At 40.0% G+C, this 12829-nt stretch overlaps 1 protein-coding gene across 4 annotated transcripts in view; it reads right to left on the bottom strand.

The window, feature by feature from the left end:
* The window catches only part of XDH (xanthine dehydrogenase), a 75385-nt gene that overhangs the window by 12363 nt on the left and 50193 nt on the right, over positions 1-12829 (bottom strand). For all 4 annotated transcript variants that reach the window (XM_035559519.2, XM_035559508.2, XM_035559527.2 and 1 more), the window contains exons 18-28: positions 12183-12352; positions 9573-9696; positions 8900-9019; positions 7293-7389; positions 5217-5341; positions 4349-4482; positions 3745-3832; positions 3043-3129; positions 1428-1619; positions 779-924; positions 114-195 (exon numbers count right to left, since the gene is read on the bottom strand). In XM_035559519.2, coding sequence (XP_035415412.1) covers positions 114-195; positions 779-924; positions 1428-1619; positions 3043-3129; positions 3745-3832; positions 4349-4482; positions 5217-5341; positions 7293-7389; positions 8900-9019; positions 9573-9696; positions 12183-12352 — 1365 coding nt within the window. The remainder of the gene's footprint in view (positions 1-113; positions 196-778; positions 925-1427; positions 1620-3042; positions 3130-3744; positions 3833-4348; positions 4483-5216; positions 5342-7292; positions 7390-8899; positions 9020-9572; positions 9697-12182; positions 12353-12829) is intronic.

Genomic DNA, 12829 nt, shown 5'->3' with positions numbered 1-12829 from the left:
CTAATTTAACCACTTCTCTGAAAATCTCTGGTTAAGTACAAAGGGAGTAGGGTCTGGGAAAGGCATCATAAATCTATCTCCTCTGCTTGAAAAGATGAATGACACTTACGCACCTGGTTCAGAAATGGGATAGTGAAGCTGATGCCAAATTTGGTAGGTATAATGCACATTCCTCTTTTTTTCCAGCGATTCTGCCTGCAAGGAAAGAATATTATTTGTATAGTCATGAAGCTTTCATTTAAATTTGGTGCCATACCACTCTGACAGATTGGGTATCAAAGCAGAATTTAAATACGTGAATGCAACACAGTCTGAGTTAATCAGTGATTTTTAAGAAAGAATGGCTTTGTTTATGGGTACAAGAAGAAATCTGAATTGAAGATGGCCTCCTAGGCATTAGAGAAGCACTTCTCTTAACTATTAGCTACCTAGTTATAAATACAAGCCAATTAAGAAAGGCTAAAAAGCAGTGCAAAGCCTACACAAATTGCCTTGACAGCCATATGAAAGGTCAAACAAAGCCTAGACTCTACAGACATCTCTCCTCTGCTACATTTCCCTTACAAAACCATGTCATGCTAGGCCTCATCTAAGCTACCACGTCACTGATATAGATTTCTTCACACAACGGGCCTGTAGAAATTTCAAAAAGAGGAATTTTTAGAAGTCACTCTGCAAATATATGGATGAACTTCACATTGCTCAAGTTGCTAAGGGAATTCCAGAAGTTAGAAGGCAACAGGTACACCCAGTAACACCACAGCTGCAGAACACCTACTTGTTGAATTCTTCAATTAGTTTCTTCCTCGCATGAAAGCTAGAGCTTGACAAACACTCATTCCAGCATCTTCGTAGAGTAAATCCCTCCAGCTTTTGGTTAAAATGAGTGAGGTCTCCTTCGTTATAAAGATTGAGCTTCCGTACCTTCCCAAAGAAAGAGACATATAAAGGACATGCCAAGTTTAATGTTTCAAACTAGGTCCTTTTAATGGATGTCATCAAAAGGACATTGGTTCCTAGTTTTTCCTTCTCTGTTTGCTCTACAGAGCAGTAGAATTAACAGATACAAATCTGTTTATGGGAAAACAGAACATAAGACATTAAGGCTGGGAACTTTCAAGAGAAAGTGTTAGCATATTGTTAATAAGATTAAGGTACTTAGTACCTTTAGACTTTTTCTGAATACCTACTGTTAAAACAGGTATTACACAATCGAGGCTACTTAGGGAATATAAGGAAGCAGAAGATGCTAGAAGGAAGAACCAAGCTATAATGTGACTATCAAAGAGAAAATCTGAAATTCTGCTAAGGACTCAGCAAAAAATGAAGCAAAAATTCTTATGCTTCATAATTTTCTTTTGTTTTATCCAGTTCTCAGAGCTTGTTCAAAGGCAGCACTGCCCTGAAATGTGTCAGTGGATCTGTACCTCCTCAGGTGGTAGGCCACACTTCTGAGCAATCTCACTCATCCAGCACTCAGCAATCATCATTCCTTGGGGGCCTCCAAAGCCACGGAAGGCTGTGTTGGAAGGCAAGTTGGTCTTGCAGACAGTGCCCACACCGCTAACATTGGGGATGTTGTAGGAGTTATCCAAATGTAACAGGGCTCTATCCATAACCTGGTGAAGAGAAGGGATGGGTGTATATACATTTTACATGAATTACATGTCAAACTTTTGATCACCTGCCAAAGACAGCCTGGAAAGGTGCAAAACAATACAATAAGAATCATTTTCTCTTGCATCCCACAGGTCTGCAGTTAACACGAGTGAGCACTGAGGTGCAGCCTGTACTCCTTCCTGTTTGTATTGGAGTGTCAAGCAGTATCCTCCTGAAGGAAAGAAAGATAAGCACGCTTCTTTCTTAACATTTAGGATCCTGGAACAGATTGAGCTTCAAAGTTATTTGTTGGCCTTGGGCTCTTGCTGGGACAAACTGTTACTAAATGCCATTACCTGCCTGGAAGCTCAAGAATCTTCTTTTAAATATACTGAGTAATTTGTTCCTGGAAAAGATGTATTGCTGATGTCAAGTGACTCAGCAGCTGGGCTATGGGAGTAGTAAGGGCAAATAAAATAAATATTTTCAATAACTACATCTAAACCACAAGATTTCAGATCTTTGTCCACTAATTGTTCAAACTGAGAAAGGGCCAGATCTTCTTTCTGGCTTTTGTTCCCAGCAGCATGGAGGAAATTATGCACATCTCAAATTTATTTCAACTTGGAGTACTTCCCAGTTTCCTAATTCAAACACAGTCAGACAACTCCATATGTATGTACTCCCAGCCACGCCCACAGTTTACGCAAAGACACATGCCTGACATTCCTCTCTGTACAGCACCAAGCACATTGCTAGCATCAAATGTGACTCTACTACTTGCAGTCCTCTCCCACTGAAATGGATTCATTTTTGCAGAAAATTATCAAAGACTCAGCAGACTTGGGAAGGAGAACTAAAGTGAGCATGATTGACACTAGGCTAATGGGTTGGACACACACAACAGAAAAGGATAATTTTCTACTGAACAGTGCAAAAATTCTTGAAAACAAACTCTGAAATCAGGCCCAACCTTGTCCTTATTGCTTCTGAACTCCAATGCTGAGCTTCTGTTAGCTTTAGTCACTCCTTAACAAACCTGTTGACTTAGGCACTCTGCCCTGATCAGGCTATTGACTTTGGCATTTCTTATTCCAAGGAACTAGCTTTCCCCAAAGCTGGGGGAGTATTAGCCATCTTATATTGTGCAGTAAGTTTCCCATCACAGTCTTCTGTAAGGCAAAGCAAACCTCCTTGACCCTTTTGCCCTATCCAAGTTACTACGGCATCAATAAAAACTGTGTAGCACGTGTCAAGACAAGTAGGTTGGCTCAGACAGCAGTTGTAGAAGCTACAAAACTCATCAAAATCTGCTTACAATCATGTCAGTGTGCAGGATGTGTAAGCATTGCTGTAGATAAGTTCTCTAAAATCAGAGAAAAAGGTTATGCAGGGAAACGTGTCTTCTACATAGTTAACTATCAGAAAATTTCTCTTACTTACACCATGAGAGAGGTCTGCAGAGTTGCCCCCGTTGCTGTAGTATGACACCTCCAGACTCTTGACTTTCCCATTTTTCATGAAACCAACCTGTCAAGAGAGTATTATCAGTAATGTCTTTTCTATAAAATGTGGTTTTGTACTTCCTTCCAAAAACTGAATGGACCCCATGCAGACAAAAGGTAAGTAATTACTGAGGAAGCTTCCCAGTAAAGAGCGTATGTACACATCTTAATCTTGCTCCAGAAAACTCTTCTGAAAATAAAGGCCACTTGTCACAGCCACACATTCCTTAACAAATTTTTGCCTTGAAAAACAAAAGCACTTGGATTGAAGAAGGAATGGGAGGAGAAAGTTAAGACAATTAGGAGTACAATACTGTAAACCAATTGGGAGCCATCTAAGATCAACGTAATTGTCCACGAGGAGCAGATTCTTTGGTGGAAGAGGAGGGAAGTGCTCACACAGAGGTCATGAGAGGGGAACCAGCCAAACCAAAAGCACTGCTACAGGAAGCACAACTTTTCAGGAAGCAAAAGGACTTTAACAGAAAGAATGCCATGACTGGGCTGATCAGATCCATTTGCTGCAGGGGACATCGGCGGTGAAACAACCAGAGCAGTAAGTTTATCGCTGTATCTTACTACTCTCTGATGTTTCAAATGACACTGAGAAAACATGCATTCATTTCATATGTATGCATACCTTGTATCTTCCAAGGAAGGGATGCCTCCCACCACTTATAAGCATGTCCTCATCTCGATCCAGCATGCATCTTACTGGGCGTCCAGTTCTGTTAAAGGATACATTTATCAGGCAAACCCTGAAATGCATGATACAGTTCCTACGGAGACGTACACGAATCTTTTCAGAGTCTTTCCAGGGTGGTGGCAATGGCCACCTGAGTTAGGGATAAATTGCCTGGATTATATATCTTGCTTTCAAGAAAATGGCTAGATTGACTGTGTGTATGCATATATATATATATACATACACATATACATATATATACATATATATACATATATATATATGTATATGTATCAAAAGAACAGAAAAGGTTTTTTTTTCCCCCCTTTCCTGCTAAAAGCTGACATTCTTGAATAAGCTTAGTCCTTTTGAGCAGGTTCAATTCCTTCCAGCTCAGAAACCATTATATACCTCCTTTAGGAAATCTCAGGCTTGCTACAAGCTACACAGTAGAAAGCCACGAAGAGTCTTCAAAGTGTTCCAGTGCAAATTGTGCTCTAAAAAGAGGAAGGCTAGACCAGGTGAAGTGAAAAGTCCTATTCCCTACACAGAAACTTACTTGAAGGCTGCCACAGACACTGCAGTTGTCAAAATGGTATTTCTAGTCTCTTTTCCTCCAAATCCTCCTCCCATTCTTTTCACTCGAACCACAATCCTATTTGATGGGACTCCCAGTGCGCTAGCAACAAACTCCTGAAGAAAAACAGAACAGCAGAGCATGTGTGGAGCTGTCCCGGTGTTAAGAGCCAGACACAAACACACTGCCTTTTGCAGCCATTGTAATAGTGGAAATACTCTGTTACTGCTACAGGTCCTATCAGTCCTGCAATTGACTTAGTTGCAATTGGAACCAATAAGCCCACCATTTCATCTCTGAGGTGGGATGGCATATAGTCCTTCAGTAAACAGCACAAGATTTAGAAAGACTTGCAGCAGATGAGGTTACCAAGATACGGGTCTCATTTAGCACAACATTCAACATCTGTACCACTCTGTCCATTCTCCTCGCTAAATTATGGGATTTTGGATAGTCTTGGTGAGTCAGTCTGTAAACAGGACAGAGACATCCCATAGTGCCTGTAGCCTATCCCACAAAATGGCAGAGTTAGTCTATATTGTCAATGTTTGCACCACCTCCCTTTCTGACATGTCATTCAACAACCAGGCCTTGCCATCAAGGGTTAAGCGTGTAATCCCTGGTAAGAGAGATGTGCTGCCAAGAGAAATCTCTTACCTGGAAGTGGATTCAGGACACCAATATGATGGATGTGGACTTCGATCCTACACCCGCCTCTAAACCTAACTGGCCCCCCCCCCCCCCCCCCCCCCCCCCCAAGGCAAGCTAGGACTAACTGCAAAACAACTGTTTATTTACTCTAACACAAACTCAGAAGTTTTTTTCGGGTATCAGGTCAATGAGGTAGTACCTGTGTCTTCATTAAGTTTTGGGTTGACACAAACAGTTCCATCTCACCACTTTCTCCCTTTGGCACAGCCACAGTACAGTGTGTTTCCAGGTAGAAGTGCTCCTGTCCACCAATGTACATCTCTCCTAGAAAATTGAAAGAAATGCCTCATAAGTAGGGTGTTCCTGGTGTTGTAAGAAGCTTCCCACCACCTGTTGTCTGCAAAACACTGCTCTCTTGACGTGTTAAACAAGAATCCTTCGTGCTGCTCAGCACTGGATATCCTTAGCTCTAGAACCAGCATTTCCAGTTTCAACTCAAAAAAAAAAAAAAAAAAAAAAAAAAGCAACAACCACTTTCTAGAAATCTGCAGTCTGAAACACTTGTGACTGGCATTTCAAAAATAAGCCCGCACCCCCACACCATTGACCTAGCATCCTTTAAAATTTAGTGTTTGGTGCCTTTTGGACTGCCTTGATAATACCACTGACATGAAGGATAAAAATAAATCAAGCATAGTCTAGCTGAGCAGATCAAATGCAGGATTACAGACTTCAAAATAGGGGAACAAAAACAGAAACCCCAAATGCTTTAAGATGATCTAACTTGTAATCAATTCTCTGCTGCTACACATGACTCTTTACCAGGACATCTTATCTGGCATTGCTGATGGTGCAGTTTTAAGTCATGCTATACATTGTTAAATCTCAGAATCAACCTTTTTTCTCAGTTATGGCCCTGATCTATTCAGCTGCCACAAAAATAATTTTCAGAGCAGTTCTCAAAATCCTGTTTCTCTCCTGTTCAACTTAGTGACACCAAAATAGCTGTCTTCTTTAGGCACCTCAGTGAGAAATGCACACTCGTGTGAGACTACGCTTACTCTGGTATGAAGAAGGGTTTTTCCCTTGTCTGCTCAAAGGGGTAGGCCTGGCATTTGCACAGTATTGTGGATTTTTAAATAACCTAATATTCTAGCTCAGAACAATCTCTGCCCTCCCTGGGACAATGATTTCATTTTATATAGTATAGTACTCCTTAAGAAACAGTAAACAATAGTTTATGACACCCTTGAAATGCCAGGGCCAATGTCTGACTGCAGAGAAAAGTCTCAGCAATGCATAGCAAAATACAGCAAGTGACGGAATTGGAAAGGTGTGTTTCAGTTAAACAGCTCTTTCCTTCTCCCATGAGGAGGTAAGGGTGGCAATAATTCTCTGTTTTCTTTAAGAATAATCTCTTCATATCAGGCCTCATGTGTGTACCTTACTTAACTTTGCTTTCAGATCTGGAAGAGGGATGTAACACCCTCTTTTTTTTTTTTTTTTTTTTTTAAATAAATACATAGTTTCCAGAAGGTCCCATGTATGTGACTCTTCCTTACAGAAGCTACTGATCAGTGCCACACACCAAGAAAGTTACCCTTCACTTTTCATGGTCACACAATGTAGATCTGAGAGAGTACTCTAGTTCACAGCTCTGGCACTATTTCCTCCTAATCCTTACAGGGTTAAACAGTTGTTGAGAATTGCTGTGTTTATCCATGCCTCTATAACCTCCCTGACAGACTCCAGCTGCATGAGACCAAGAACACACCAAAAAACAGGCCAACAAAGAACATTCAAAAAATGTTATCAGGAGTTCTCATGTTCTTCATGATACCTACAGCTACCAAAGTTGGTGAATCTGGTTTTCAGAAGCATGTATGTCCTGTTTTAATAAGACACAGTCATATATCAGGACTAAGGTCTGTAAGATTCAGACTAGACTATGTTTGGACAGGGCAAAGCTTCTATATGACACATCTCAGGAAAACGAATCACATTATAGAGTATCTGCTCAAGAAAAATGTGTCCCTACATTAGAAGACAGTGTTTACAGGGGCATAGCTGAGAGCATCCAAGTCCTTTTGAAACTGAAATTAAATTTTTCATGAACTATTTGTATATAAACAGTTAGTTGAAAATTCATGTGAAATTCAGCCCAGCAAGCTTTACTTGCATGAGCTTGGTATCATATGCATAGAAAGGAGGCTGATAGTTTGACTTCTATTGACACAGACTATCCTATTGTAAAAGTATTAATACTTATTCTCACCTTCCAAAACGAGATCAGATTCTTCAAATCCTTTCTTCGCATCTCCCTTAATAATCTTCTTTATAGACTTCAGAAAGGATTGTTTCTCAATAGCTTCCTAGGAAACAATGACACAATGAAATTTTTGTGGAAGCAGGCTGAAAGCAAAGCTTCCTCTGACTGAAGAAGAAATATTTAAGAAAAGAAGCACAAGTTCTTGTAGGACAGTAACTATAGCAACAGGCAAATGACTTCACTTGCACAGTACAATTTTTAAAATGTTTTTTGGCATAACAGTTCCACAATAATCCACAATAAATTATTGGATAATCTTAGATTGTTTCTTCTGACCCATTTTACCTTATGGATCCAGAGCATAGCCACCAGAGCTATGACTTGCAACTTGTGTTAACTACAGTTCATGGTCTGAAGAGGGGGGGAAGTGAGAAAGAAAAGAAAGAGGAGAAAACTAAATCTCCCAAATGGAGTGAGAAGTTCTGCACAAATAGTTCACTTTTGAGCCAAATCCCAATTTTCCTTGTAGAAATTTCATAAATGCATTTTTGACTCTTGCCAAAACTGAAGCTTTCCATAATTTAAACAAAACAAAACAGTGATCAAGGAACAACAACAAAAATCAACACATTTTTATCTCTAGTCTCATCTTCCCTGGTTGAATAAGCAGATGGAAGCCTCAGAAAAGGAAAAGTTCTCACACAATGCTTGTAAATTTTGTCATGTAAACAAATCACAGCTTCTGCTCATAGATGACAGCACTACTGTCTGTATGAGACAAGGCATGGACTCTTTGTATTTGCATGAATGCGATGCACGTTACAAACTACATGGTATGACATGTTGACCTGTATAAAAATTAATTAGAATTCCATGGTTCTAATTTCTCTCTGGCTTCATACTTTTTTTTTCTTCCCAATTTCTACATGTGAATCCCGTATTAGATATTACCACTTCCTTTCACTCTCACAAGGAAACTTTGTCAACAAATAATAAGCTGAAAAAAAAAAGGCACAAAATAATTACAAATTGTTGACATGCATTTCTTCAGCTTTGAGAAGACCCACTTACGGACTGTATCCATACAGCCAGTAGAAATATTCACAGCAGAGAGAACTGAAAATTGATTTTGTCAGCTTTAGAAACTTTACAAACGGTCTGCAGAAAAGTCAAAGAAACAGTGCAGTGGCTGAGCTAGAGGGGACTTTTTCACACTCTCTTACTGAGTTTTGTATATGAGAGAAGAATGAATAAATACCAATGAAGCCAGCAAGGTTATACCAGACAATATTGAAAGCAAGCACCTGCAGATAAAAATGTAACTGGCAGTAACCTTGTTAATTTAAACAAATTTGTAAAGAGTGCAATGTATCTCTCAGAGTTATTTTAGCATTAAATAATACAGAACCAATATACTCCTAATCAGTACCACATCAAAGGTGTGTCCTCTTTATATTTAAATATACAAATTATTCTTTCTATCCATATCCTGCTGCACCTGCATCACAAAGACTAACACAACATGTGGCTAAATAATCATCCGTGAAAAGAGAAGTTAACTAGATATCAGAGGGCTCCGAGATAACTGCAGCAGCAGATCTGAGCCGTCTTACCTGAATTGTGACAATAGGTTTGAGCTCTTCATACTTAATCTTCACAGCTTTAGCTGCTCTTCTGGAATGTTCTTGTGTGTCTGCAAGAACTGCACCGATGATATGACCAACACAAGTGACCTGCAGGCCAGATTTGGACCCACCATCATTTACTGTGTATATGTGCAGTAACTGAGCAGCTCATAATAATTCTCTTCCTATCATCTGCAACTTTTACTCTGTTTCTGCAACTTTTTCTCTGTTTGATTGGACCAGTCTATGTAAAATGAACTCTGAATGGAGTAAGGAATAGTACAATTTTATCTGCGTAGCTAGACTGGAGTTTTTTGGTGTCTCTGAGTAGCAGGTTTGCCTTCATTGTGTAAGAGATGTCTGAATGGAATACAGACATAATTACTCATAACTTATCAAGGTAAACTCTGATCACAAATGCCTTTGGAAAGTAACTGAACGACTGTAAGCCTGCACAGTAGTCTGCAGCTTAGAGGAGATTAATGCAGCTAGAGAAGAGGGGCATGAGGCAAGCCTTACTGAATTTGGCACCAAAATTTCTACTGACTCCAGTGCAGTCAGAATTTGTCTCTGGATACAATAGAGGACTTCACTGGACAATATACTAAGTCTTATCTCCTGGACAGTGTAAGTGAAAACAGCTATTTTTTTAACCACATACCACATCCTCAGCAAAGACAGTCTCATCATTAGCGATACCAGTGATGTTACTGCCAGGAACATCTTTAGCGGAGACAAAACACACAAACCCAGGAACGCTCTGGGCTTCAGATGCATCTATAGAACTAAAGAAAAAGCAGGAGAGGAAGTGTTATTCTTTCTCATTTTTCTTTCTGTAAGTGCTTATGAGATACCAATAAATCTTCAGGCTTGACTCCATGAAGTCTGACTGTGCAAAAGAGGAGTTTGTCATATCAATATAATGTAAGACCAAGGCAGAAAGGCAACTAAAATCATTTGGGAACTATATTATAACCTGAATCTTGACTGTCAGGCTGATAATCAACCTGCTGCTTTGGACTATACTGCATCATACATCTTTTCCCCGAGACATACCTGAATTTAATCCAATTGTCACGTATGCTAAAAATCTCTTGACACCCTTTACCAAAGAGAAATTTGTGTTAGTGATGGTATGACTCCACTGCCATCTTAGCTAACATGATTTCATGAGGGCAGGATTCCTCCTTGTATATTGATAAATATAAGATCTTACTGCAGACCTATCTACAGTTTGTTCACCTCTGGAGAAAAATGTGGCTGTGAGTCTGGGAGAAGTTGAGTATTAATCACAATAAAGCTGCAGGGTATTTAAAAGGGTGCAAAAGAAATGAAGCTCCAAGAGAAAAAAAACTTCATGAAAGGTTTCTTTTGGTAATCAGGAAAAGGTATCTAATGAAAATGTTTGTCTGCTGAAATCATGTAAAGGTTTAAAAGTAAGTGACAAGCAAGACAGGAAAAAAAGGTGCATTATAATATATTTTTATATGGAGCTCTTCATAAAAAAATACAAACAACTTTCCAGCTTTTTTTGCAATATTGTGAACAGTAGCTATGCAATTGGCTGGCTTTACAAGGGATCTGTTGCAAAAAGAGCTGTGGCTTCGTTTCTGCTGAATGATTTACTGTCTTCTGTTAAATTGCTGCAATTTTTTCCAGCATGCTTGGATTTATCTGAAATTCTGATACAAACTCTGCCTGAAAGTTTATGCATCCCAGTGTTCTACAAACTTATTTTTTTTAAAAAGACATTAAATGCATGAATGAACTCTCCCACTGGACAGACAACAGGAGCTGAAGAAAATGCTATTTTTCTTTGGAAAATTCACTTTCTTGCACTTCTGCAGCAATGCCTCAGAAAGAATCCCCTGATGAATTTCCTTAGTAATATAGAGGCAGATAATTTCTAACCTACATTTCGTAGTCAAAACCTGACTCATTTGAAGTGAAGTTTTCAAAGTCAATATTTTAGCCAACGTAATCACAGGCTGAGATACTTCTGTCACCTGATGAAATATACTGCCACTTCCTCTACAGAACGACACTGACATGGCTTGAAACGTGAACATGCAATGCAGGTACAAGAGAATGTGCATAGCAACCTCCAGAAAATAATTCACACTGGGGTCATAGGCATAGATGTGATGCTTTCTCTATTGCCCCACGTACACTGGTAATATTAACAATGCTCGTATGTTTGTGTCACTCACCAATGCCAAAACTGCAACACCTAAGATTTAACTATGATGACAGAATAATTTTTTTCGTAACCTGGGAGTCAACTACCACATCTGTGCATAAATGACCACTGTATGCTGCCTGTCCTGTGTTAGACCACTGTGGGAAACCTCTGGGCAGGAAGCCTAAACAGGCAGGAAGTATTGCTTAAGGAACGAATGACACAACGCAAGGCTATTGAGGGTGTCATGAGGTAATGCACTGCTGAGTGTACCACACCAAAGCAGATGGGAGCCTGAAGAACCACCACAGTGCACGTGCAATTAGGGATTGCATGGGGGTAAGTCAGTACTGCAATGTAACAGCATTAAAATTTATACGAGAATGTAGAAGACATTACCTGCCAAAATAGACTTTTTAGAGGTTGTTAGTCACCTTAGTTATAAATTCTCCATCAGTCATTCTCTCTATGGACAAGATGTTTTTAGACATCTACACTTCCAAATGTTGACCTATCCACCTTGTTAAAGCCAAGCACAAATAGCTCTCTATCTAACAACTGAATCTCTCTCACACAGGACTGTTATGCAGAGGGCCTGAGCATGGCCATGGCAAGCATTGTGCAAGGCAAAACACAGAAGACAGTACACAGATCTGACTAGACGCTACCAGGAGTGCTGTGGTAGAACTGCACATTTCAAGCTAGGTTTTTAGACACACAGAAAAGCTGCATGCTCTGGTGAGTGATTAAGGCATCTCCTAAGACATTGTGGTGCTCTCCCACCCAGCTCCTTTTTAATTTTGTGTTTGAGTATAAGAGAGTGATAGGGCATTAAGAAGGCTGCCTAGGGCCAAGACCTTTGTGCACCAACAAAGCTCTGAGTTTGGTGTTAATTCCCTCATATTTCCACTAATACAGACTGGCAGTGCAGCTGTAACATACACAGCTCACCTCCATGTAACAATGTGCAATGAACTGGAGGTCTCACTAATGCAAGGACATTTCCCTTATCCACAACTCCACAGGTCAATATTTTCTAACCCAGCAGGCACTAGATGCATGCAACATCTGAAACTCAGAAGCAACACTTACATGATTTTAGCATGGGCTTTGGTGCTAATCACCAGCGTTAGATACAGCTCATTCTCATAGTGAGGGATATCATCGCAGTAAACAGCCTCTCCACATGCTTGTTTGTCCGCTGATACGTGCATCAAAGGCCGGCCCACCATATCTTCAGCTGCCTGCCCTCTGGGCACTTCCTGAAGTAAAACACATGACTGATTACTGCTGCTCATAGTGCAGGGGACAGAAGCATTGATGGGAGAACAAAAGGCAAGGTGAGACATCCTAGTGAGATGCATAAGGGAACAGGTGCTCAGTCCTCTGGGAAAGGAAGATAAACAAGATGGACTGGCTTCACATATGGCGCTGCAGAGAATGATGTGAAAGGGATGTGGTTCTTTAAAATTGCTAGGGAGGAGAAAGCTTTGATATGACAGCTCATAAACATTCAAGTTCTGCAGCTACTCTCAAAGGTAAAGAGAACAGGTCATTAGCACAGAAATAAGGAGGGAGATATATATATCCCAAATCTGAAGCCTGAGAGATGCAAAGAAAGGAAGACTAACTGGGGAAAGCAGAAGGGCAGTTTCAGTTTGTGTATCGAGCTGGTTGCAGGAGGAAAATGCTACCTACAGCAAATTTTATGAAGCTATACAAGTCAGAGCAGTCTTGGA

The sequence above is a fragment of the Cygnus atratus genome, chromosome 3 (assembly GCF_013377495.2).
Source record: "Cygnus atratus isolate AKBS03 ecotype Queensland, Australia chromosome 3, CAtr_DNAZoo_HiC_assembly, whole genome shotgun sequence".
In the NCBI taxonomy this organism is placed as follows: domain Eukaryota; kingdom Metazoa; phylum Chordata; class Aves; order Anseriformes; family Anatidae; genus Cygnus; species Cygnus atratus.
The sequence above is the reverse complement of the archived record's forward strand: the minus strand, read 5'-3'. Positions and strand labels throughout refer to the sequence as shown.